This window comes from Parus major, chromosome Z (assembly GCF_001522545.3).
Source record: "Parus major isolate Abel chromosome Z, Parus_major1.1, whole genome shotgun sequence".
Classification (NCBI taxonomy): domain Eukaryota; kingdom Metazoa; phylum Chordata; class Aves; order Passeriformes; family Paridae; genus Parus; species Parus major.
Genome location: NC_031799.1, coordinates 10,405,186 through 10,429,520, shown reverse-complemented (window position 1 = coordinate 10,429,520; position 24,335 = coordinate 10,405,186). Strand labels below are relative to the sequence as shown.

Below are 24,335 nucleotides of genomic sequence, written 5' to 3'. Positions count from 1 at the left end.
ACAAACAAAAAAAACCCCCAAACCAAAAAAACCAAAACCAAAACAACAAAAAACCAAAAGAAAAGGTGAACTTAATGCAGATCTAGGATGTTGTTTCCTCCAAAATTCCTTCTGAAGCCTGCTACCACTATTGTCACCATTCCCTGCTGTGACAGGACATAGGGTGGATGAGAAGAGCCAGTACACTCAAGCTCTCTGACCAAATTACACCTGTTGTGTGCAGACTATAATGAGCAAGTTGGGCAAGAGGAGTTTATTCCCAGTACTCATACATTTAATGGAGAGAGGGAAAGGAATTCACTATAATAAGGCTGCCCATGCTGTTATGACTGACCATGCAGGAGGCCAGAAACAGGTGTGGATGTTTCAGAGTAGCAGCTTAGGCAGATGTAGCCCACAGGCCCAGATCCTGCATGTCAGCCTGTCCATCTTAAAAGGAAACCTGGTGCTGGGCAGTTTACAGAAATTTGCCACAAGAGGCTAAAGAGCCTTGATGTGATCACGAGATGAAATTGTTTCAAGAAGAAGATACTAGCAAATTAGTCACTGATGGAACATTTTCTCAAATAAAACTGAGAAGAGATGATGATAAAAGGCAATGGGGCTGTGTAGCTGAAAAGACAGACATGTCCACATATCCATATGCATACACACTTACATATATTCCCATTGTAGTTCTGTGTGTGACAGAGAACCACCAGTTTTGAAGAATTGTCGGACAGCATCAATCTGTGCTACAGCTCTAAGGTATTTTAAACTTTGCTGGAATAAATTCAGTGGCAAATGGAAAACCTGTCTGACACCTAGCAGGATGTTCATGTGAGAAATGGCAATGAACTTATCAATGACATAGAAGGCATCATCTGCAAAACTCATTGCATGGGGTTTGGACTGGATTTATTCCACACAACAGATAAAGATAGTTAATAATGAAGATGCAATTTCAGGGAGGAAAATCTCGTTCTTGTGGCATCCATTTGAACAGGAGATATAGAACACATCTGTACTATGTTAGAACAGTGTAATGAGATTGCTCTCAATAAAAAAAGTAAATGAAGACAAAAATGAAAAAAGAATTGGTAATAGTTTATTTGCTGCATGAAGAAACCTTGTAAATTACATATAAAGAAACTTGTTATGCTGTAGTATATAATTTCCAATATTCCACAAAGATAATTGTAATAAATATACAAACCAAACCAAAGTAGAAGACTAAATCCATCAGGCAACCTACAAAATGGTTCATCAAGTTTTATACTTGCAGCATTAGCATGCTTAAAAATTTTGTTCTTTTTGAAGTGATGCAGCAAAATTTTTTTCACATTTCTTTGGAGCATTTTCAAAGCTGTCTAACTATAAAATACTGTTCAAAATTAGACGGCATTAGTTAAACCACTCAAGAAAAGTAACACCAAGGTCTAACTGATGCAAAGGTGGTGTTTTTCTTTTTGCTTTTAAAATCCATTTAGCTTTGCCAGAATTAGGAATTATCTGATATAAGTGCACTATGAGTCCAGTCAGCCTGAGGCACTGCTGACTCCTGTCATATTATGACTCTATATAAACTTCATAGATTATATAGCTCTGAAAGATTTCTCTATTAATAGAGACATATCCCCATAGAATAAAAAAAAAAAACCACAATACCATATTGAAGCTGCAAGCTTGTTAAAATGGTTGTACCCTCAAGTGCAGTGTGTGCTTAAAACATTTTTCCATAGTTTCATTCTATTCCACATCAGGCATTTTTATTTGACTTTAAATGTAGAAGTGCTGATAAAGGCTTTATTGATGCCCCCAGCCTCTAGAAACAACATACAAAAAATTTTGACACCTCCTGCTGTTCTCTACCTATCATTTCTAAATTTGTTTGGAACAGCAGGCTGAATTTTAGAATTCACTGCTCTGGACCACACTGACAGACAGGTCTATTATTCCATACAAATTTCTTACAAACTGAAAACACTTCACTATACTTCACTATTACTGAAACTTGGGGGTATAAAAAGAAACTCTCTAAGACACAATTACCTAAAAATATTTGTTAATAAGCTTAATGCAAATATTATATAGAAAAAATGGTTTAGTTACAAAAAAATTCATTAGAGGGCCAGTAAAAATATACCGAAGAGAAGATCTTTACAAAAGTGAGGTTAGGAAGTATGAGGCATTGACATTCACTGTAAACATCCTGTGTTCACTAGAATCCTTTGTCTAAAAGTATATGACCTGGTTTTGTTCCTGAGCTTCATGGCCAACGCTTGCATAGACAGCTAAACCTACCATAAAGGGCTGTTTATAGAGACAGTTCTGTTTGTACATAACTTCAATAAACTAATGCTTTTACCTTCTGAAATAGTTTCATTCCACTACCAGGTAGTTAAGGAAACTATGAAATATGGTATGGGTTTTGTGTACTCAGTGCATTGGGTGAATTGGGGCAGCTACATTTTAGTGTGTTTATCTTAAATAATATTACACTAGAAGAGTAGCTGTTTGACACTCTGGCTTAGCATAAATATCTACTCCTGCTCACTGTTGCAACGTTCACTTCTGCTCTGCCAAAGACTGCATATGGCAAAATGTCAGCAATCTGAGTGCTGCAGCTTCAAACACACCCAGCAGCGAGATGCAGCTTCTAATCAGTACAGAAGACCTCACAGAGAATTTCACTTTTACCCAGGCAACACCAGTGCTTTCCTCCAGGTTAACTTGCTGCTGTTGGAGGAAGCTGGAAAAGTACTCACAGGGTAAACACGACATGGAGTGGCCTATGTAAAAAGTCTGAAGAACATACTTGCATTTTGGGTATGAAAAGCAGGCATGTGTTTAGCTACTGCACATGGAAATGCACATGGAAGTGGTACAGACAGACAAATATATCCCCCTCACAAATAGCACAACAACACAGAAGCAGCAAATTGCCAATTTGTAATCTTATGTTAAGGCAAATCTAGATAAAATAACCATAACAGGATTAATAAAAACAGGGAGTTTTCATTGGCTTTTTTGTTTACTTTTTCTGTGATTGGCTTTTACACATTGATAAAATTTGTTTAAGCACTTTCTGGACATCTTCATCCATTTGACCCTAGACAAAGGGAGAGAGAAAAAATGATGACTGAATTCAGGCAGCTCTAGTCTTTAAGAATATTGACAACTATTTATCAGGTATAGTAATTAGATCAATTTCCTAAGTGGAAGCAGTGTTAAATTTGTTCTTGAACTGTCATACCTTATGGGAGGGATGTCTTAGTGAAAACATGCAAAATTCTTACTAGATCTGAAGAAGAAACATCTTCAGTTAAAATACTGAGTGACTGACAACATGCAACCATACCTGCACAGCATAGAGAAGGTGCATCCTGTAAACTGAGACAATTTCTTGGTGTTGTTTCTTTGTTTCCTAGAAAACAGTTAAGCAGAAAGGCACAGAGCATTCAGAACCATTGAACTGAGAACTAGATTCTGACTGGGGAAAACTCAAACCATAGTCTCATGTAACACATTGAAGACCATCTCAGACAGTGTTGTGTCACCAGGCACTCTAAATTTGCTTGGAAGCATGTCCAGCAAAATGCTGTAGTTCTGCCTACACCAGTAAAAGAACTGGTGAAATCATCAGTTTCAAGAAGTGCTGCGCTGCAAGGTGTGGAATGAGCATATACTCTATTTCCAAGCTTACGAGGAAGCAGAACTGAGGAAAGCCAACTCTGGCAAATGAACTCTCAACTGCAACTCAGCTCTTCCCCAAAGGCAGTGACCCTGATGCCTTAGGATTTTAGCTTTTATATTTTTCAAATCCTGTACTGCCTTAGGGTATAACTCTTTAACTCCATAGCCTGTCAGCTACTGTTTCTCCCATTTTATTCAGACATAATAATTCCTCTCTAGGCCTGTAACTTAAGAACACCCTACTGCCTCAGGCCCCAAGAAGTATAAACAAAACTGAACTGGGGGGGAAGCAAACTGGGGGTATATGACTTCACTACCTGAAGCTGTAACTGGAGGATTAAACCCTGATATGCAAATAGAACAAACTTGTAATTGTCTGAAAAGCTCCTGATCATCATCTATTTTGGGTGTAGCCCCTTTGGGGAAGCTCTGTCTGCCTTTAATGTACCTGAAGGCCCTTCATTAAATATATCTGCTTTATTCTCTTAATTCTGTCTGGCCTCTGTTTTCAGGTGAGCCCGAAAAAGGCATCAACCCCTCTGTTAGAGCTGATGCCTCCCCAGATGAAAGGAGGTGCTTACAAAGGTGTTACTCTGTAAGACCCTGTCTTAGAAAGCCACCCAATCCTTTTCAATCATCCCAGACTGCCAGGACTCAGAAGCCACCTGTCCAAAGACACATGGAGCTGTTAGGAAAGCTAAGCTACAAGAAGGAAAGAGTGCTTCTGTCCTGTTTTAAATGCTACCTGCTTTCCTAGTATGCTGCACACCTTTGCACTTTTTTACACTACTTTGCTGGTCCTAATTAGTGGGAGATGAAGGGTCCTTTCAGACATGGAGCACTGGAATAAGAAAGTCTGGGCCTTCACACTGACAGGATGCTCTGCCTACCATTTCTCTCATCTGCAAGGGAATTTTTTCTGGTGTACTGAGCCCTCTTTTTTCTGCTCAGAAAGGTAGGAAGAAGACACCACTTAGCATGTCAGCCTGGGAATTCTCCTTTCAGAGGCACTCCAGAGCCCTCAACAAAGGCCTCCAGTGGATAATACTTTCTTTTCATCCTCAACAGCGAATGAAGTGCTCCTTTGGGCAGGCAAGCTCTAGGAAATATCAATTATGACTCAACCGAGCTTAGACGGCTGGACCTTTCATGCACAAACAACAAAATTTTAAAAAAATAGATCTGAAAGGCATTTAGAATTCCAGAGAATAAACTATGCTCCCCATAAGCATTGCATTTGCTTGACTTCAAACCTCATGCTTTCTTCCAAAAAGCTTAAATACACAAAACACAAAACTTCAGCTGATGAATGTTCTTGAAAGTGCTCTGCACAGTGATCATACTTTTCCACAAATTAAGGTCTGAGCAGCAGGTTTCGTCACTCCATTTTACTACAAGAAATATGTTTCTCAACTGGTCTGAGAAAAAAAATGTGGAAAACAAGCTTTCTTTAGTTATGCTCTTTCTAAAGTGCTATTCAGGACTTGAAAATTCCTACATGTTTCAGAGAAACAGAAATTACAAACTTTTTTGATGAAGATTCTTCTCCCTGTACTCACTGATTGTACTCTATTTTAAATAAGGAAGAGTGAAGACTAGTACATGTTTCCTTGGAGAACTGGAACTAATGTTAGGTTTACGAATTATCACACTTACAGTCAGTTGGTTTTGCAACTGCTTCACTTGTTGCTGTAACACTTCCAGCTGCTGGCTTTGTCTTTTGGGGGCACTGGTTGAATAGGAGAGCTGAGAAAGGCTGTTCAATGCTTCTTTTAACTTGCTAATTTCCTTGGACATTTCATTGATCTAGGGAGGTAAAACACAGGTTTTCATTAAAAGATGCTATGAGTACTGTATTCCTGTGTGTCTTATCTTTGAGTTATTTGTGATTTAAATTTAAGAGGTAGGGAAAACTAAATTATAAATAAACTCTATGGACAAACAGAATGTCATATAAGCAAAGGGTTACAATGCTCCTCTATTCCCCATCCTAATCTAGTCTATTCAAACTACACACCTTGTTCTGAACATCAGCAATATTTAGCAAGAGCTGCATTTGCCACCTTTACCAATTTTGCTGCTGAACCAAACACAGGCCAGCTACTCACAGCTACCAAAATGCATAATTCCTTATAAAGAACTTGTAGTGAGGCATATGCTAGCTGCAGAGGAAAATTAGTGAAATCATGCTATGGTTGAGATGATGTAGTAATATCCCAACACTGAATTTTTGCTCCTTCCTGATATTTTGTTTTCTTGTCTCCCCTGGAATATCCTCCTGCTTTAAATCTGACTTCTTTGACTTCAGCGGCCTGAGTGGTGCAAACCCAACCTACAGAGACCTTAAAAGAGGTAAATTGAAAGATCATGTGTATCTCCACAGGGGAGAGAAACCAACTGCAAAGCCAAGCATACAGAAACCTTCTTTGTCTTTGATACCTGGATTTTCAAGGGGCAAATGCACTCAGAAGTTACTTGAACCAATATTGTCTGTTAGGTCACTTTTCATTCAGACACAACACGCTTTGCACTCTGAACTCACATTACCCCTCCACTGTACTGAGACACTGACCTTTTTGTCTTTATCTTCTTCTATTTTTGATGAGTTTTTCATTTCAATAAGAGCTTCTTGGACTTGGTGGTACTTATGCTGAAGATCAGTCACCTCCCGTTCCTTTGCTTCAAGCAGCGTATGCATACCTTCTTTTGCTTCTTTCAAGTGCAATATTTCATTTCTCAGTTTCATGGCATCTAAGGATATATTCTCCTTCTCTCGGATTACATCCTTCAGTTTGGATGACAGAGCACTAACTTCACCCTCTAATGAGGACTGTAGCTTTTCATATGTGGCCTTGGGTACCATGGCGTCATTAATTGCAGCTTTTTCTTCCAGTAAAGTCTTTTCCAAGTTTCTTAATTCACTTTCCTTGTTGCTAAGCAGTCGTTTGAGCTCATTTATTTCTTCCTCCATCTCCTTTATGGTATTTCTGAGTGCATTGATTACCTGACGGTGTTCAGTAATTGGCAAAGAGTTTTGTTTCTGAGTGTCTAACAGTTGCTTGAGTTCTTCTGCTTCATCTAATACTTTTGTGTACTGGGATTTCACTTCTGATAACTCATTTTCTGCTTTGTATTTCAAAGAATTTGTTATCTCCATCAGTTTTTCATGTTCATCTCTAGGAATGTAGTCTGAAGTTATATCATCTAGAGTTTTTTTCTTCCTGTAGTCTTCAAGCTCTGTTTGTGCTTCTTTGTACAACTGAGACAATTCACTAAGTTGCCTGTTGAGCTCATCTATCGTTCTGTGCATCACATCTTTCCTTTCTCCAGCTTCAGCACTAGATTCCAACTGCATCTGGTTTGTCAACTTGTCCTGTAGCCTTTTAATTTCCTCTTGCCCTTCCTTGTACCTCTCAATCAGCAGTGCTTTCTCCTGATTAATGTTATCAATAACTGAACAATATGAATTCTTCATTTCCTCACACTCTTCCACAGACAATTTCCCTGCCACATTCTGCTCTCTGTCTTCAAACATTTTCTGTAGCTCTCTCACTTTTTCTTTTTGTCTTTCACTTTCCTCCAATGCTTTCTTTAATTCTTGCTTAAGTGCTTCAACTTCTCCATATGTAACCAACATACTCAGATCAGAACTGGTTTCCTCACTTTCAGAGCAAACAAGACCTGGCTTCTTTTGCCTTTGTACATTCAAAACCTCTTTCACAGCTTCCTCATGCCTATTTTGAGTTTCTTGGAACTTCCAATTAATATCAGAACCATTTTCTGAAATGTCTGGGCTATTTAAATGACCTGTTTCTGTGACTCTAGACTGGACTTGAGTTTCCACATGCTTTCTTTTGGCTTCAGAATTCTCTAATTTTCTCTGCACATCCTTTAAGTCCTCCTGCAGGTACTTCATTTTTTCTTCTCTAGGGCTTGTCAACTTTTCTTGGATTTGAGTGGCATTTAATGTAGGCTTCAGCTCCTGTGCCAAGAACTCATTTTGTCTCTCTGCTGTTTGGTCAAACTGTGTTTGGGTTGAATAAGATTCTACAGCTGAATCCCCTTCTTTAGGTGTTCTTTCCTGTCCAAAAAAACCCACCAACATTTGCACAATAAAAACAAGTACATGATTCTATTTTTTCAGACTAGACTAAGCAAGGAATATTGCCACATCCTACAGAGGAGATGATTAAAGAGCCATGGAAGAAAGTTCTAGAAAAGCTAAAAACTCAGCTACTCCCATTTGTCATCTACAGTGAGAGAAGGCAGTAAGTGCCAAGCTCCTCTGAAAGTCTGGGCTGAGCTCCATAAGCTAATAATCAAAGCTATGCAAATTAAAATCTGCTAGCACAACTCTTAACAACATATTTTAGAATGTGGTTATCATAATAAACAAAGTTATTCAGCAATTTATGGGAATAGTGAGAAGATCAAAACACTGATTTAATCCTTTGGGGATTTTCAGTGTTTCCATGATCTTACCAACAAGCTTGTTAAAAGATCTTCACAGTACAACTCTTTAAAACAGTAAGCAGCTCTTTGTTCTGCCTAGCAGATTAAGACAGCACCAGAACAGCGCAAAAATATGCCACCTGTAATTTGTCCTGCAGCTCCTTATTGTGCAATGTCAGAGAGGCAATTTTTGCTTGCATCAACAGAAGTAGATCTTGTTGGTCAGCTTCAGAACTTGCATCCAATAAACTATCAGCACCTTTGGAGAAAAAAAAAATATCAAAAGCTTTCAGAAAGCTGAAATGCTAGTTAATTAGTTATTCCAACAGTACAAATTAAACAGTTTGTTCCCATGACCACCTAATGAGTGAGCAAGCACTGTTCCCTAAGAATGTCTTAAGTTAATGCAATAGAAGCAGGATGTTTTGGTGGGGAGCTGCTTGTGGAATTACAAAACATCACTCTCAATACTTAGTGTGTCTCATGTTCTAAGTGGAAAGGTACAGAGGTTTTCAGCATTTCATACCACCTAAAACACCTAATGAGATAAGGATTAATTGTATACCTGTTGTGCTGTCACTCAGTCTGTCCTTATTATCCCTGTGCAAGGAGCTGAATTCTTCCTGCTAAGACATCAAAAGAAAACATCTTCACAGAAAGCAGATGTAAAGCTGGACAGCTCACCAAAAAGAACTACAGACAGTACAGATTCTGCTGGATAAAGCCTGTCCAAGTGGATGTATTTAATTTCTAAGGTCTTGTTTAATTGTAGCATGTGCTCAGTATTTGAAAGTGTGCTACAGCCATTCAAGTTCCATTGCCCAATTCCCATTAAATACTAATGAAATACAGGCAACTATCTTGTAAATAGTTTGGAAGACTGCAAACCCTGAGATAAGTAATAGCAATATACTGACGTATTAAAAAGTCTTCAGCAACACAAGGTAAAGATGATATAGGACATAGTCAAGCCTTTCACTGACATCTTTTGGTAAAATGGTCTCTTTTTGCACTGCCCACTCCATGCACTTTGCTGGTATTAGAAATTGAAGTCTTGGAACATAAATACTTTCATAACCATACTCCTAAACACTAGCCCACCTATGACTATTTATAGGTACATATTTGTTACACATTAAAGTAATCCTTACACTTGTTTTATGAATTGCATTGAAATAGATTTGGATTAATTTTTGCTCCTAAAATTCAGCTAATTAAGTCATAGAAGACTCTGCAGTCATCAAAATAGAACATCAAGCAAAACAGATCCTGTATTTTCCTTCCCCAAGCTCATAAGAATGGAACACTGATACCTTGCACACTTGATCAGCAAAGAAAGCGTGCCCTTTTCCAGTCATGGGAGTTGAAGTTGATGAGTGTGGAGAGGACAAATCATTAATCTGTAAGAAATTTTATAAATAGATATGTATATGTGCATGCACATACAGATACCTCTCTAACATGTGCCCATTTACATGTATGTATATATGTGTATATCTATATCTATACATACATACACACACATATATATATATGTATACATGTGCATTAAAGAGTACTTTCACCTGCACTAACATAAGTCACAATTCTAGATTACTTTCAGAGAACAGATCTAATTATTTAGTACCCTCCTGAATCAGTATTACATAAGGAGTGTAGCTGTTACACAGATTACATTCTGGTTTAAGATTAAACCTAACTATTAAATAGACTTATATAGTATCAAAATGCAGTTAAGTATTTTATTTTGATATGCATATATTCTCATAATATGTATCCATATATACATATAACTAAAATATAAAAAACTTATTATTTACTTACTGAAATCAGCAAAAATGACAACTTCAACTTTAATTGGAAGAAGTAATTGTACAGTAAAAATTGTACAGTTGTATCCTAGGCCTTGCTGTATTCTAAGCAATTTTGCTTAGTTATTCTAAGCAACATGTGGTTTCATGATGTCATCCTAATGTTAGGAAAAGTACTCATGGTAAGACAGGCATATAAAATAACAGCAAGAGAAAAAATCCTGCCCACATAATTCTAATAATGTTCAAAATGCTTTATGTCCCCTAAAAGAATCTCAAAATTGGTCTTTTCTTTACCTGAATAGGACTGATAGGAGGAGGTGGGGCTTTGCGTTTTTTTGGAGTTCCACTTCTTTCTGAACTTAATTTAGAGCCTTGATCATGCTGAAAGTTTCACCAGCCAGAAAAGGTAGGTTTGTTAGTTTGGTTAGTATAGTCTGAGCAAGTTGTTTTATAAAAAAAAAAAAATAAAAAATATAAATCCCACATTAATATCAACTTTAGCAGCTCATGCAGTGCCTTTTTTTCCCCTATGTAAAGACCACATCTCTACTAACACAAAGTTATTAAACATGCCTGACAATAAGTATCTGCTCCCTTGTAAACCATGCTTCAGTGAAAACAAACAAGATTTAGTGAAAAAGCAGAAGCTGACAATAGGCTTAGCACCAGTGACCTTAAAACACTTCCATTCGCACACAGCCCAGTCATGCCATTCTTCAGAGCCACCATCTTTCCTCTCCACCAGCTTCTGCCTGAGCCACCCAAAAATTCCACCTCTGCACTCAGAGAAGGAATGAACCAGTGCATTGCACCCTTGTCTACTTCCCAGCCACCAGTAAGTCAACAAGGTCTACTTGCACACCAAGATATGACGCTAAATAAAAAATGTAAGAAACTAATTAAATCGCCTAAATCTGCCGTGATTCTCACAAGAAGGGGTTTCCAGCAACTAAGGATAACCTTCAATTTTATGTTTTAGAAAGAGAGAATTTTTCTAAATTCTCTTTTCTGCAGCTCAAAGAGACAGGACACATAAAAGCAAAGCTCCTTCACTACACATGAGGAAAGCAGGAATCATCCCAGAACACATGCACACACACTCGCCCTCCTTTCCTCCCCTCACCAAAGGTGCTGGCTGCTGCTACACAGGGAAGCCAAGTCTAAAAATAACGTTCCTGAAACACATTTCTTAACTAAGCAAGAAAAACCTTTTACATTACATAGTAGTCATGGCAACCCATCTCACATTGACATTTACTAGTGCTTCTGTTACTGTTTTTTGTTATGTTACAAGTCTAGAGAGTCAGAGTATTTTCAAGACCAAAAGAACAAATACCTGCTTCGCTTTTGTTGGAGACTTTGCCTCTGTGGAGCAGAAAAGAAGTGGAATTAAAAAAAATTATTAAAGGAAGAGTTATTTGCTGTTCTTAATCCACCTCTCTGCTCTACTTCTCATACCATAGATAAATGGTTGGGTTTTTGAATTCCTGTCTGAAACCTGAGAAATAGAATTTGTAATTTCCAAGTCAATCACATCCTTTCTCTTCTACTGTCTGGTTTCATTTTGAGAAAAAATTTGAAGAAATTCTTCATGACAATTCTTATTCTATTATAATCTTGCACCATTCTTACACATTAAGCTTCCTACTTTAGAAATCCATTGTAGTTTGACCATGCAATGCTCTGTCTAATTTAGTTCATTCTCCAATCCCTCTGCTGAGGTGTTCTATGTAAAAAAGAGAATCCATTCCAAATTGTATGCAAAATTTCATGATGTGGCCACATCAAGTTGTCTTTCTCCAAAACACCTTTTAAAGTCCTGCTCAGGGCTTTATCCCATGCTAAATATTACCACCTATGGCAAAGAGTTTTTGGGAAGTCTCAGCCAGATAATCTTGCAAATGGCTTTTGCAATATTTCAGGCTACACTTTGAAGTAAATTTGTTCAGTGCTAAACATCCATTTAGCCTGTTCAAGAAGTGACAAACTACAGGTCAGCCTCTCTCACATACCTGCATCCTGTGATATCTTTGACGACAGGAGATTCTGGATCCCTGTATTCTCCGAGAGTTTGGCGTAATGCAGGGCATTCTGTCCAAAGACATCTACTAAACTGACATCAGCACCTCTCCTAAGGAAAGCATCCACCATGTTAAGGCTACTAGCTTCACAAGCCATCATCAAAGCAGTTCTGAAGAAGAGAAAAGAAAACACAAATGGCAAGTGTCAATGGCATTCTCTTTAGCAGCTCATTTTTCAGGGAAAAAAAAAGGGTGACTGTTATTGTGCAATAAAGGTCAAGATTCCATCAACATGCTTATTGGTACATAAATATAATTGCTGTTTCTTCTTACAAACACCTGCCAGCTCTCCCTCCTCTTCCTCATACACGCCATCTGCAAATACAAGTCTGCAAACATTTCTAAAAATGGCTTCTTGAGGCTGAGAGGAGAGTCAAAGATAGAAAAGACTGCAGGATAAAGTCAGACTAATAAGCCTCACTGCTACACTCTGATTACAGTGGTGGTACAACATGAAAACCTTTATTTCATTCCTGCTCTCTTTCACATGTGTTCGAGACAAATCAGACAGATTTCAATCAAAAAGACAAATAAATCTAAAAGATCTTCAGTGAGTCCAAGAGATGAGTTTGACCTCAAACCCTGTCAGCCTAAAAATAAAGAAAAAAATAAGTTAATGAGAAATCACAAACAATTCCCTTTCCAATCCAGGGCAGCTGCACAGAGAAAGCTCCTAGAGTAAGCACAGCATACAGAAGGAATCTTCTCCCAACAGGTTGTATCTGCTTTTCCCAATTATTTGAAGGGGTCGAAAGAGACACGCAGAACAAACACACAGAGAAATTACAAACACACAGAAAACCTCAAGCATGCTTCCAAGCATGGTCTAATACTGCCTTCCTGCTCAGGCACAGTTCTCCTTTCTCAGCATGAAAACATGTCAAATAGGTTGGCCAAGTTTACTGTCAAACACATTCCTCAGTGCAGATATGATGCTGAAAAGTTACTACAGTGATAGTATTTGCTAACTATTAAGACAACAGTTTCACTAATGAATTAAACATACTGTAATGGGTGAGTCACTTGGAAAAGTGATGATGCTGCAGTGCTGTGATAAAAGTAGTGGTGAGTGATAATTCGGATAACATCTCCTGAGTAACAGGGATGGTTTTAGATTGCCAAAATAATTCACTTAGTCTGGACATGATAGGAATCTGGAGATGCCATTTTTGAAGGTTATCCCTCTTTTCTCCCAAGGAGGTTTCTCCTGTTTCAGTAAAATCTTAACTACTTCTGTGAACATGAAATGCAGGATTAGTCATCTTCCCTCATCACAATTAAAGCAAGAAGTAAACCAGCATATTCCACATACAAAGTTTTGTTGCTCCTACACACAGTACTATCTTAAAAAAACACAGAAATGGGATCCCTATCTATGACTCCTCCGTCCAATTAAAGCAGAAAGTCTGAACATTGTCTGCTGATTAAACACCAGGAGAGTGAGGGGAAGGCAGAGGCCCCAGCATGTGCAGCACCGTGGGTTCAAAGCAATAATGAGGCCATGAAAACTGACAGAAAACAAAGGGGTTTTCTTCAGACAATTGGAAACAAAGAGCACTCTAATGAACTTTGGACTGATAAAAAACAAGTCAGGGCCCAGTTTTATATTCACAGGTGTCGCCAGAGAACAGAATCAGCATTGTGTCACACAGAATAATCAAAATTGCTATGAAGTGTAAATGCCAAGTCTTCTCAGTATCCTACTTTACCTCCACAGTTTAAACAGCTGTTTATAAAACAGTCCACAGTTTTCTAAGACTCTTGATCTTTGTCAGTATCATCAGAACAAGTCCATTTTTCTCCACAAGGATGTCGCTTTTCAAAAAGTTTTCTGATACATGCACTACTTCTTAATGCAGAAAAATCTCTAATTGGCACCTTCTAAAATAACAGTATCTCCAATACAGAGATTTACTGTATTTTTTCCTTGCTGCTGTGGCTGCATTATGGCAGAAAAAGCAACCCTCCACAGATTTTGCTCTCAAGTAGCGGTTTTAAGTATTTAAGTTGGAGGTATTAACTCATTCCAAGAAGAGAGCAGCATTTCAAACTGGGACACTTAGAAAGTGATGTGTGGGTAAGTGCTATCAATCATATTCATATAGGGATCATTTTAAAAATGGGCTATACTGCTCTGGGAGCCTAAGGGAAATCTCACAGGCAGATTATTTTTATAGTCACATAGTTTCTGCTTCATCTTTGACTTCAGTCAGATTTCAGTAAGCCTTCTCAGCAGTCAGGATATGCTATCTAGTACACAAAGCATTATTTCACCTAACATCAACAATTTTGGGAAGGATCTGAGAAGAAATCTTCATTTTACTGTCAGCTTTGGTGAAGAATCAACATGTTAACCTGCCGTACCTTCCATTTTTATCCCTGGTGTTGATGTCTGCTCCATGATCCAGAAGGTATTTGCAAACATCTGTATGACCATGTTGTACTGCAAGCAACAGAGGTATGTTCCCATCCTAAAAATGCATACAAAGAAACTATGAACAATATTCCATCCACTTACAAAAACACACTGAGATTTAAGGTCAGCTATAAATTTTAACTTCACATAGCAAAAATGAGGTGCTATTAGTACATTCTTCCTGTGTACCGTAAACATTGTTGAGTGTGCTATAATTCCCTTGTCTTCTGGGGATGATGCAAAACACAGGGAATAGGAACAATTTTTGCCTTTGTATTCCCTTTGCTGTTTGCCTAATGCTAAAACACCATTATTTTGAAACTACAAAATATCTTTCCATAGCTCTACAACAAAAATGGTAATTTTAACTAAGTACTAGGCAAAAATACAAGCTTTCATAAAGTCATAGAATAACACAGTTGTAAGACACCTTTAGAGGTATCTGGGGTTTCTCAATCCAAAGCTTAAAGGTAAACTTAAAGTTTCAGCACATTGCTCAGAGACTTGTCCAGTCATGTTTTGAGCATCTCCAAAGGTAAAGACACAGCTCTAGGTACCAGTTCCAACGTTTGATCAACTTCTAGGTGAGGCTATTTTTTACTAGTAGCTAACTGGAATTTGCCAATTAGGTCCACTACCCAAATTCTGACCTTTGCTTATCATTTTGTCATGCACCTCTGAGGCTGGCCTCTATTTCCTATAACCAGCCATGATGCAACTCAGCACATTTTTAATATACTCCTACAGCCTTAAGACCAAACAAACCTTTTATACCTTTAAAATGCATCTACTGAAATCTTAGATCAGATGTCTGTGACATATTTGTTTTTCCTAGAAAGACCAGATATAGACCAAAGCCGAAACCAAACAAGTTTGAGTACCTTTATCACTTCCTCCTGGCCTCTGCTTTACAGATCCCTTCCCTTTGTCATTAGGTTTTCTATCAGGCAGTTGCATCATTCCCAAAACCAGACCTGGTTGGTTGTAGACATTTCACAGTAGTGAATGTAGTGTCTGAACCTTTGGAATATGTCAGGTGTATTTTTTATTTGCAGGTTTATCATACTCTGATTGGGCTTTGTGAACATTTTGCAGCCCTTGGCAACAATATTGGACCTTTTCCAAAGCCTCCTGGGGACAATGGAAGCACTTTTAATTATGTTTTGAATGTGTAAGAATTGATCCTAACTACTGATGCCAATGCCTCAACAACCAGCAAATCCTGCCACTATGTTATCAGATGGTGAAGTGCTTCCACACTTCTGCAATGGCAAGCTGCAAAAGGAACTTCTTCCAGCAGAGAAACCCCAGAAGGTATGAGCACAGCATTGCTTTGAACTACTGCACCTGAGATGGAGCGTGGTAATGGCATGGCATGAGGGCAACAACAGCTCTGAGGAATCTGCAGTACACAACAGAAGGGGTACGTACCAAATCTTTGATGTTAATGGGACACTTGTGCTCACACAGGAGTTGAACTGCCTGAAGACACCCACATGCAGCTAAAAGAAAATAAAATTAAATTAGAAAAAACCAAGACAATTGTGAAAGCCCATTAAACCCCAACTTCACAATTTTTATCTCACACTTCTACTTGCAATACTCCAGAATTACAGTGCGGTACAAAAAACAAATTCTAGGCTGATGAGCTAGGAATATCAAGCACCACAAAGCAGGACAAACTTTCATCAAAGAAGTTACCTGCATAATGTAAAGCTGTTTTCCCAGAATTGTCAGTGCTGTCAGCTGGGCATTTACTCTGCATAATTCAGTAAGGAAAAGGAAAAAAAAGCAATTAGAGAAATACAAATAAAATAAAACATATGTTTTATATAGACAGAGTGCTTAATACCTTTGCAAAAATATTTATGTGCTGCTTTAAAGAAGAACACTGAAGGAAGGTACAGCTTCTCCCTCTACCAATCTGCTATTTCCTGTCTTCATACCAACTTCAATTGAAGCCACAGTAAATACTCATGGTTAAGAGAACTGTCCCTAAAAAATGTTATGGTTTCAGAACAATTTAAGCCAGTCAATAAAAAATTAAGTAAGTAAATAAATAAATAAATCAGTAAATAAAATCTCTCCTTTGCCTCAGATTTTTTTTTTTAACATTTGAGTAAAAATCAAAGCAGCCATGTCCTAAGGCAATTTGTCCTGCATAATTTCATAGAACTGTGGTATGGTTTGGATTAGAAGAGACCTTAAAGATCATCCTGTTCCAACTCCCTGCCATGGGCAGGGACACCTTCCAACAGACCAGGCTGCTCAAAGCCCCATCCACTGTAGCATTGAACACTGCCAGCACGGGGCATCCACAGCTTCTCTGGTCAACCTGTGCCAGTGCCTCACCATTCTCACAGTAAAGAATTTATTCCTAATACCAAATCTAAACCTACCCTCCTTCAGTTTGAAGCTGTTGTCACTTGTCCTATCACGACATACTCATGTAAAAATTTCCTCTCTGGTTTTCTTGTGTGGCCCCTTTAGATACTGAAAAGCAGTTCTAAGGTCTCCTGGGAGCCTTCTTTTCTCCAGGCTGAAACACTACAGACTCAGCCTGTTCTCACAGCAGAGGTGCTCCATCTCTCTTGATGCCTTAAGTTGTAGCTTTCATATTTTCCAGATTCTGTACTGCATGATGATATAACTCTGAACTTCATATAAAGTATTAGCAAGATCTCCTCACAGTTTAGTTAGACAAAACAATCCTTTTCCAGCCTAAGAACCAAGGACACTGTTGCAGCTTCAGACCCCAAAAAGGATAAACAACGGTGAATTGAGGAGAGCAATCTGGGAGGATGGGACTTCAGAACCTGAAGCTGTAACTGGACAATTGACCCCAATAAGCAAATGGACCAAACTTATAAAAGTGTGAAAATGTGTGACCCATTGTCCATCTTGGGTGTCGCCACAGCCAGGCTCCTGTACTGCCCAAGGCACAAAAGTATCCTTTGAAGGCCTTTTTAATAAATACCTATTTTATTCCTTTAACACTGTCTAGCCTCTGTTCTGGGTAGCTTCTCAAGACATCACTCTGATCACCTTCATGTTCCTCCTCTGTGCTGGCTCCAGCAGGTCCCTGTCCCTCCTGTGCAGGGACCCCAGCTCTGGATGCTCCAGCTGGGTCTCAGCAGAGCAGAGCAGAGGGGCAGAATCCCCTCCCTCCCCTGCTGCCCACGGGGCTCTGGATGCAGCCCAGGACACGTTTGGCTCTCTGGGCTGACCCAGGTGCAGCATCAGCACCTGGCCTTGTTAAAGTTCATGAGGTTCCCATGGGCCCACTATCAAATGCAATAAAGGTTTATTAGCATTTTTAAAAATAAGCACCAGCAGTCCAGTTATATCTTGCTGTATTATAATTATCAGATACTATTGATCAATCTAGACTTTGAAGCAATAATTAGTAATGAAAATATAATTCAAGTCCTTATGAAAGCTCATTTTGGTACAGAAGATTTTTGTTTTAGTTACAACAAAGACAGTTAAAACAAAGATTGAAACTTAGGTCACTTGGGTTGAAAATAACCATCATGATGATCAAATCCAACTATTAACCCAGTACTGCCAAGTTCATCACTAAAACATGTCTCACATCTACACATCTCTTAAATCCCTCCAGGTGAAGACATTTTCCTAATATGTAAAGTTCCCTGGGTGCAACTTGAGGCCATTTCCTCTTTTCTCATTGTGATATGCTCTACCCTAAGCCTCCTCTTTTCCAGGCTAAATACCACCAGCTCCCTCACATGACTGATTCTCTAAAGCCTTCACAATGATCAGTGTTCTTCCTTGGACAGGAGAAGACAGGACCCTAAAATGACATGTTGCTAGAAAACAAACATAATTTTTGACTTTCACATGCAGCACTGTCTCCAACATGCCTATGATTATCTAGGAAAACAGGATTACACAGACTGTTACACTGTGTAACAAAAATGTCATGATTCTGCCTGTGTAAAATAATTATTCAGCCTGTTTTAGTTCAACATCAGTTAGACATTCCTTGCACACACACTAAGGTCCACAGAAGATACTCCTAAGGGCATGAATTACTGGAGAATATTACCAACATATTGCACTTAGGAACATATTTATAAATCTGCATATTGGAATAAAACTAGAGAAGCATCAACAAAAGCAGTGTGTGGCTGCAGCAGTCAAGTGGAAGGGCAGCAGATCCTTGGTGCTAAACACGGTTTAACATGTTTAGTTCTAATTTAACATGCTAGTTCTGAGCCGCGGGTGCTGCTGCCGCGATGCCGGCAGTGACGGCCTGATGGCGATGTGCATCGCCGCGATGGCACGGGCTGCGCTGGCTCGGGATAACCCTTCCCGCCTGTGCAGCAGCAGGGCAGACAGCCTGCACGGGGTACGGAGCTGGGAATCAGTGAAACTGGACTCTGTGCTGTCAGAGACACTGACAGAGGTCAGTCACAGGACAGCTGGAGAGCCCTGAGGCAACCAGGGAAAAACAGTCTGGAGGTTGGGATACAGGATCCAATCTCTTTCTGCACCATCGTATTCAGGTGGGGCTGTTAATCATTATTTCATCTGTATTCTCAGTCTGTATTCATTATTTTATCTGAGATTTACTGGTAACTCCAAACTTAGAAAAGTATGTTCTGTTTCTCTGATCACCACCATGAAAACTTATCTGTATTTCTGAAATGGAGCTGACATAAACAGCGTCTTTGCTTACTAACACTCATCTTCAACACAATGAGACTCTTCTGCTCATCTTCACTTCTGTTTCTCTTATTTTCTCTCTCCATTCTTTCAACTCCCTTTCTAACCCCTCATTGTCCTTTACCTCATTTCATTGAAGATTAGATAATTTCTATATTATTTTTGGATCCAAACTACTTTGTTTTCATCTTTCTTTGACTTTAAACTTGAAAACATTTCTACTGTGAACAGACAGAAAGCATTCCAGTGGAACATTATCAGAATTCCCTCAGAAGAGAAAAACCTCTTCCCCTGTAACTCTTCATGCACCCAATTCCAAGTCATCCAACCACAAGAAGTTAAACTGAAATTACAACCTACTTGAAACCCAACCAAGCTATGTCAGAGCAGCTGGACATGGAAATACGTATTTGCAGACCACTCAGGGAAGACACACTGTTTTATATCATCCATTCACAGTGCCCAAAAGGTTCTTAAATTCTTCGTGTTTAAACTCTTGATGCCAAGGAGAGTATAGACAGCAAACAGTACAGAAGTGTGGTGCAGATTATTAGCATAATAATCTATAATAATATTAGCATAAAGCGAGTCCACATCTAATGGAACTAAATTAAATTTTCAGAACTCAAAATAAATTTGATTTTTCTTTTACCTGAAGTAACCTCTTAACGCAATCAGGATGGCTGTTCTTTGCTGCAAGATGTAAAGCACTGTGCCCTAAATGAATAAAAGCAAAGAAAATTAATTATTCAATCATGCCAAAGCACAGGAATAAAATCATCCATGACAAAATCTTGAATTATCTGTTTTGTTCCTGTCATGACACATAAAAAGTAAGGGTAGAGAAAATAAAGTAAAAACCTACATCAAGCAGAATGTCTTTACTACCTGTTGTTCAGGCAAGTAACAGGATACTTGAAGTCTTAATTCATATAAAGGAGTGACAGAAACCTCATGTCAGAATACACCTTGGCAGAAGTAAGTGTAAGATTGTACATTATGTCTTGTTTCTTAGAAAACAATTCTCCACTATTCACAGTCTCCCTTGCACACAGATGTCTGTTATGATTCCTGATATTGGCAATGAAAACATAAAACAGCATCAAGAGCAAAACCTGGCAAATTCACCACCTACAGCTATACTAAATTTGTGTCAGCCATGAAATGCACTTGGAAGACACAGGCCTACTTTAGTTTGCAACTTACAGATTCCCTATTACCTATCAAACACAGGTCTACATTGATTTGCATTTCAAATAATTTATTTAGCCCCTCTGAATTCATATTTAGCTACACAATGCCACGATCTACTGACTATGGATTTATGATGAAACACTGAAGTCTCTCCTCCAGTTTCATCTTACAGAGCATTTGAAAAATTGAAGATGACAAGACAGTAAATGAAGAAATTATCCATGCAACTAAGAAAAGAAGGACTCAGGATGTAGTACTCAATAAATACAAAGACAGTCGTGACAGGAAACTCTCGTTGCAAATTATGTGGCTTTTACATAGAGCTGTCACTAAAGAGCACTGGGCTGACACTTTCAGGTAGAAGGTAGAAGTAGGCAGGCAACCTCTTACTGAGCAAGCAACCCATTAATCATCAGGCCAGGTGAAGCATGAATTTGGAATTATAGTCTGCATCAGGTGCATATATTCCCTTATCATTATGTAAAATACAAATACTTCTTCCAGTATCAGAGACACTTCTTTATAGAGGCAAATCATTCCCACATATGACAGATTCCCTCAGGCTGAAATGAGTGGCAAAACAGAACCCATGAGCCCAGCAATTACAGATCATTCCTGGAGAGACAGAATGCTGACAGGTCATCCAGGTGGCTCAGCTAGCCAGAGAAAATGCTGGGCACAGATTCTGCAGACGTGTCAACTGAAATCTATTAAGGAGAGTTTGCCAGTTTCAAATTCAGCTCCCATCATTCTCCTAGTGAAGCAGTAATTAAGCACAGGACTTTTGAGAACTGAAACATCATATTTAATAGCTCTCAGCTCTGTTTTGGCCTGTATCAGCTGTTTTCACTTGTCATAATCCTGAGGAAATGTCTTACTGCATCTCCTGTAAAGTTAATGGGATTAATAGCTTGGATAAACATGAAAGCCAAACTGAAGATCTTGATGCAATCTGTAGTAATAAGAAGAGGTGGGGGTAAGAATTTTTTTTTTTTGGGGGGGGGGGGCAGGGGGATTGGGTTGTTTTTGGTTTTTTGTTTTGTTTTTCACTTAAAAATAGCAATCTAAAAAAAATGAGCAACTATTTTACATCTACAAATGCTGAAACGTATAGTATTAGGACAAAAATTTTAAGGACTTTAAATTCTGAATTCTCTCTGCAGGAAAGCAAGTATGCCCAAACCTGCAAGTGTTACAACTGCTTTTCCTACAGGGTGTGTGGGGGAAAGCAAAATTGTCAAATCTGTATTTTCACTCTCCACATCAATATAATAATAATAAACAAATTGAGTGTATCATACTACTAGTATAGGTTCAGAGAGGCATACCTGCACCATCTTGGGCTGTCACATCTGCACCATGTGTTACCATGATCCTGAGGCACTCTGCATGCCCTTTCGTGGCTGCCAGGTGAAAACTGGAAGAGAACATTTATACATCTATATTATTATTAGTAGTAGTAGTAGTATTAGTATTAGTATTATTATTATTACTATATAATTTCTCTCTCATTCACTAACTGCATACTGGCAAGTTCTTTCCTCTCTGTCGTTAGATCTTTTGGCATCCTTCCACTGCCTCCCAGAAAGATAACAGTTCTGGAAGTGAGATGGCACATCAAAAAGACTTTGTAGTCATACTTTCACAATGCAGCTCAAATAACATGTGCATTTTGGGACCCTCATTACAACAAAGATGTTGATGTGCTGGAATATGTCCAGAGAAGGGTAACAAGGCTGGCCAAGATTTAGAGAACAAGAACTTGAGGAGCAGCTGAGGTAGCTGGGGCTGTTTAGTCTGGAGCAAAGGAGGCTCAGGGGGAACCTTGTCCCTCTCTACAACTCCCTGACAGGAGGGTGTAGCCAGGTGGGGGTCAGTCTCTTCTCCCAGGGAACTCAGGATAGGATGAGAGGAAATAGTCTCGAGCTGCACCAGAGGAGGCTTAGATTGGACATGAGGAAAATATCCTTCACTGAAAGGGCTGTCAAGCCCTGGAAAAAGCTGCCCAGGGAGCTGGTGGTGTTACCAGTCCTGGAAGGCTCTTGGACATGTTTAAGAGACAAGCAGATGTGCCACTGGTGGGGGAACACTGTTTAGTGGCAGACATGGGTTAATGGTTGGACTCAATGATCTTAGAGGTATTTTCCAACCTGAACATGACATGACAACCCCCATGACTCTATGCTTTTACACAGGCTGCTGTCCCATCAACTCATATCATATACCTCATGTACATCTAGTCCCACACAATTTCTTAATTTATGTCCCTAGTGAGATAATATATTCCCAAAGAATGCCTGGGCTTGGAGAATTAATAAAGAAGACAATCACAGTAACTGACTTTGTAGTAGACATTTCAGTCATAATAGTCAGATTTAGTTAGATTTAGTCAGATTTAGTTAGATTTTCCCCTTTCAGTGGACAAAATTTAGTTCCTCTAAAACATGATTCTGCATTTCCCTAAACTACATCAAGTTGTACTTCTGCACTGTCATTTTTAAAGCTCTTCTGTCCTTTGTGTCTGGGTTGGGGAAAACACTTTAATGTGCGTATCACCTGGAGAAATCAAAGACACTTGTGAGACTAGGCAGAGATGTATTTTTTCCACCTGTGGTTTTTCTGCTTACCCCAAGCACTTGCTTGTTTAGACAGTATGAAACTGTAGACATTACCAACCACACCATGGCAGGATGCATTTTCAAGCATCAATTACCTAAGATGTAATTACAGAACAAACCAAAGAAATTATACTGAATTCAAGCCTTTTTACAGCTGAAATTTTATGTTTGACATCCTCAGGCTGGGCACATCAAAATTCATAGGAGTGCTACAGAGATGCTGCTGACTTCATTTTGCCCTGAAGCAAAAATGAAGGAAAAGTTTCTGAAAACAGAGAAGTGTTTATCCTCCTGATGCATAGTGCCAATGTCGTCAAGTCTTAAGATATGGGCCAACATCCTGCTACCATGTGAGTCCTACCAACATTAGCCTGATGTGCACAGAGCAGTTTTTCAGTGGGAGTAAAGTAAAACAAAAATTCAAGACAAAACACTTCTTATTACTATTTCTTTATGTGTGGAAAGCTAGGACCATCATCAAACATGCACCAAACTGAAATAGCCAGTATTCCTGGGATGGTTTCTAGTATCTTTTGAAGGCGGTAATAATTTTTAACATTATGCACCCCTGTGTAAAAGGAATTTTCCCCTGGAATGTAAAAGAAACATGATAAATCATGGAGCCACATGGCTCTCCATCTAGGAGTTAATACTTTGAACAACTGCTTCCTTTAAGTGTTAAAGCTAACACTGAAAGTTCAGCCTGCTAACCCAGGAAACTTACAACAACAGGCAGGAATGAAATGGGTATTTCAGACACAGAGTCTGTCAACTGCAACACCATGTTTCTCTAAGCCATAGACTTCTTTGCAGCCTTCTTGAAAACTCAGCAGAGAAAGAAACCTACAGACAACATCTGACTAAGAGGAGAATTAATCAAAACAGGAGAGGTTCTGGAACAGTGCTATCATGTACAGCAACCACCTCACTTCCTAAAAGGAGTCCTTTCTTCTACACCAGCTGCTACTAACTGCAAATGGCAGACAGGCAGCACTTAAGCCTTGAACCTTTCTCTGCAAATATAAAAGCATTCTGTGTGTTCATCCTGCAAATTCTGCCGCCATAAACAAACTGAAGAGTTAACACTTCCAAGAGCACAAGCAGCACTGCTGCTGTCTGTTCTCCAGTCATTCAAAATCAAAACTTCATGTACTTGGTGACCAATGCAAAGTTGTATAAACATTCTTTGGAAGAAGTGGTTTCTCAGGCTCTGGGAAAATGACTGGGGGAGGGACACAAGAGGAGTCTGACAAATTCCAACACCTCTAATTTAGCCAGCACAACATACCAGCAAAATACCAAAACATGTTCAGATACATTTGTGTAAACACAAAATATAATCAAATTCACTTATGTATTAGGAAGATTGTGAAGCACACACTCAGCTAACTTACAT

At 38.9% G+C, this 24,335-nt stretch overlaps 1 protein-coding gene across 4 annotated transcripts in view; it reads right to left on the bottom strand.

Annotated features, from left to right (window-relative positions):
* Nucleotides 1-1,065: 1,065 nt before the first annotated feature.
* The window catches only part of RAI14 (retinoic acid induced 14), an 88,141-nt gene continuing 64,871 nt past the window's right edge, over nt 1,066-24,335 (bottom strand). For 2 of the 4 annotated variants that reach the window (XM_015615082.2, XM_015615083.3), the window contains exons 4-18: nt 21,650-21,738; nt 19,780-19,844; nt 16,140-16,197; nt 15,870-15,940; nt 14,387-14,493; nt 11,954-12,132; nt 11,278-11,306; nt 10,236-10,322; nt 9,441-9,527; nt 8,693-8,753; nt 8,268-8,386; nt 6,248-7,756; nt 5,332-5,481; nt 3,341-3,406; nt 1,066-3,091 (exon numbers count right to left, since the gene is read on the bottom strand). In XM_015615082.2, the coding sequence (XP_015470568.1) occupies nt 3,014-3,091; nt 3,341-3,406; nt 5,332-5,481; nt 6,248-7,756; nt 8,268-8,386; nt 8,693-8,753; nt 9,441-9,527; nt 10,236-10,322; nt 11,278-11,306; nt 11,954-12,132; nt 14,387-14,493; nt 15,870-15,940; nt 16,140-16,197; nt 19,780-19,844; nt 21,650-21,738 (2,755 nt within the window). In that variant the 3' untranslated portion in view covers nt 1,066-3,013. The other 2 variants (XM_015615084.1, XM_019005330.2) reach the window with 2 other exon arrangements.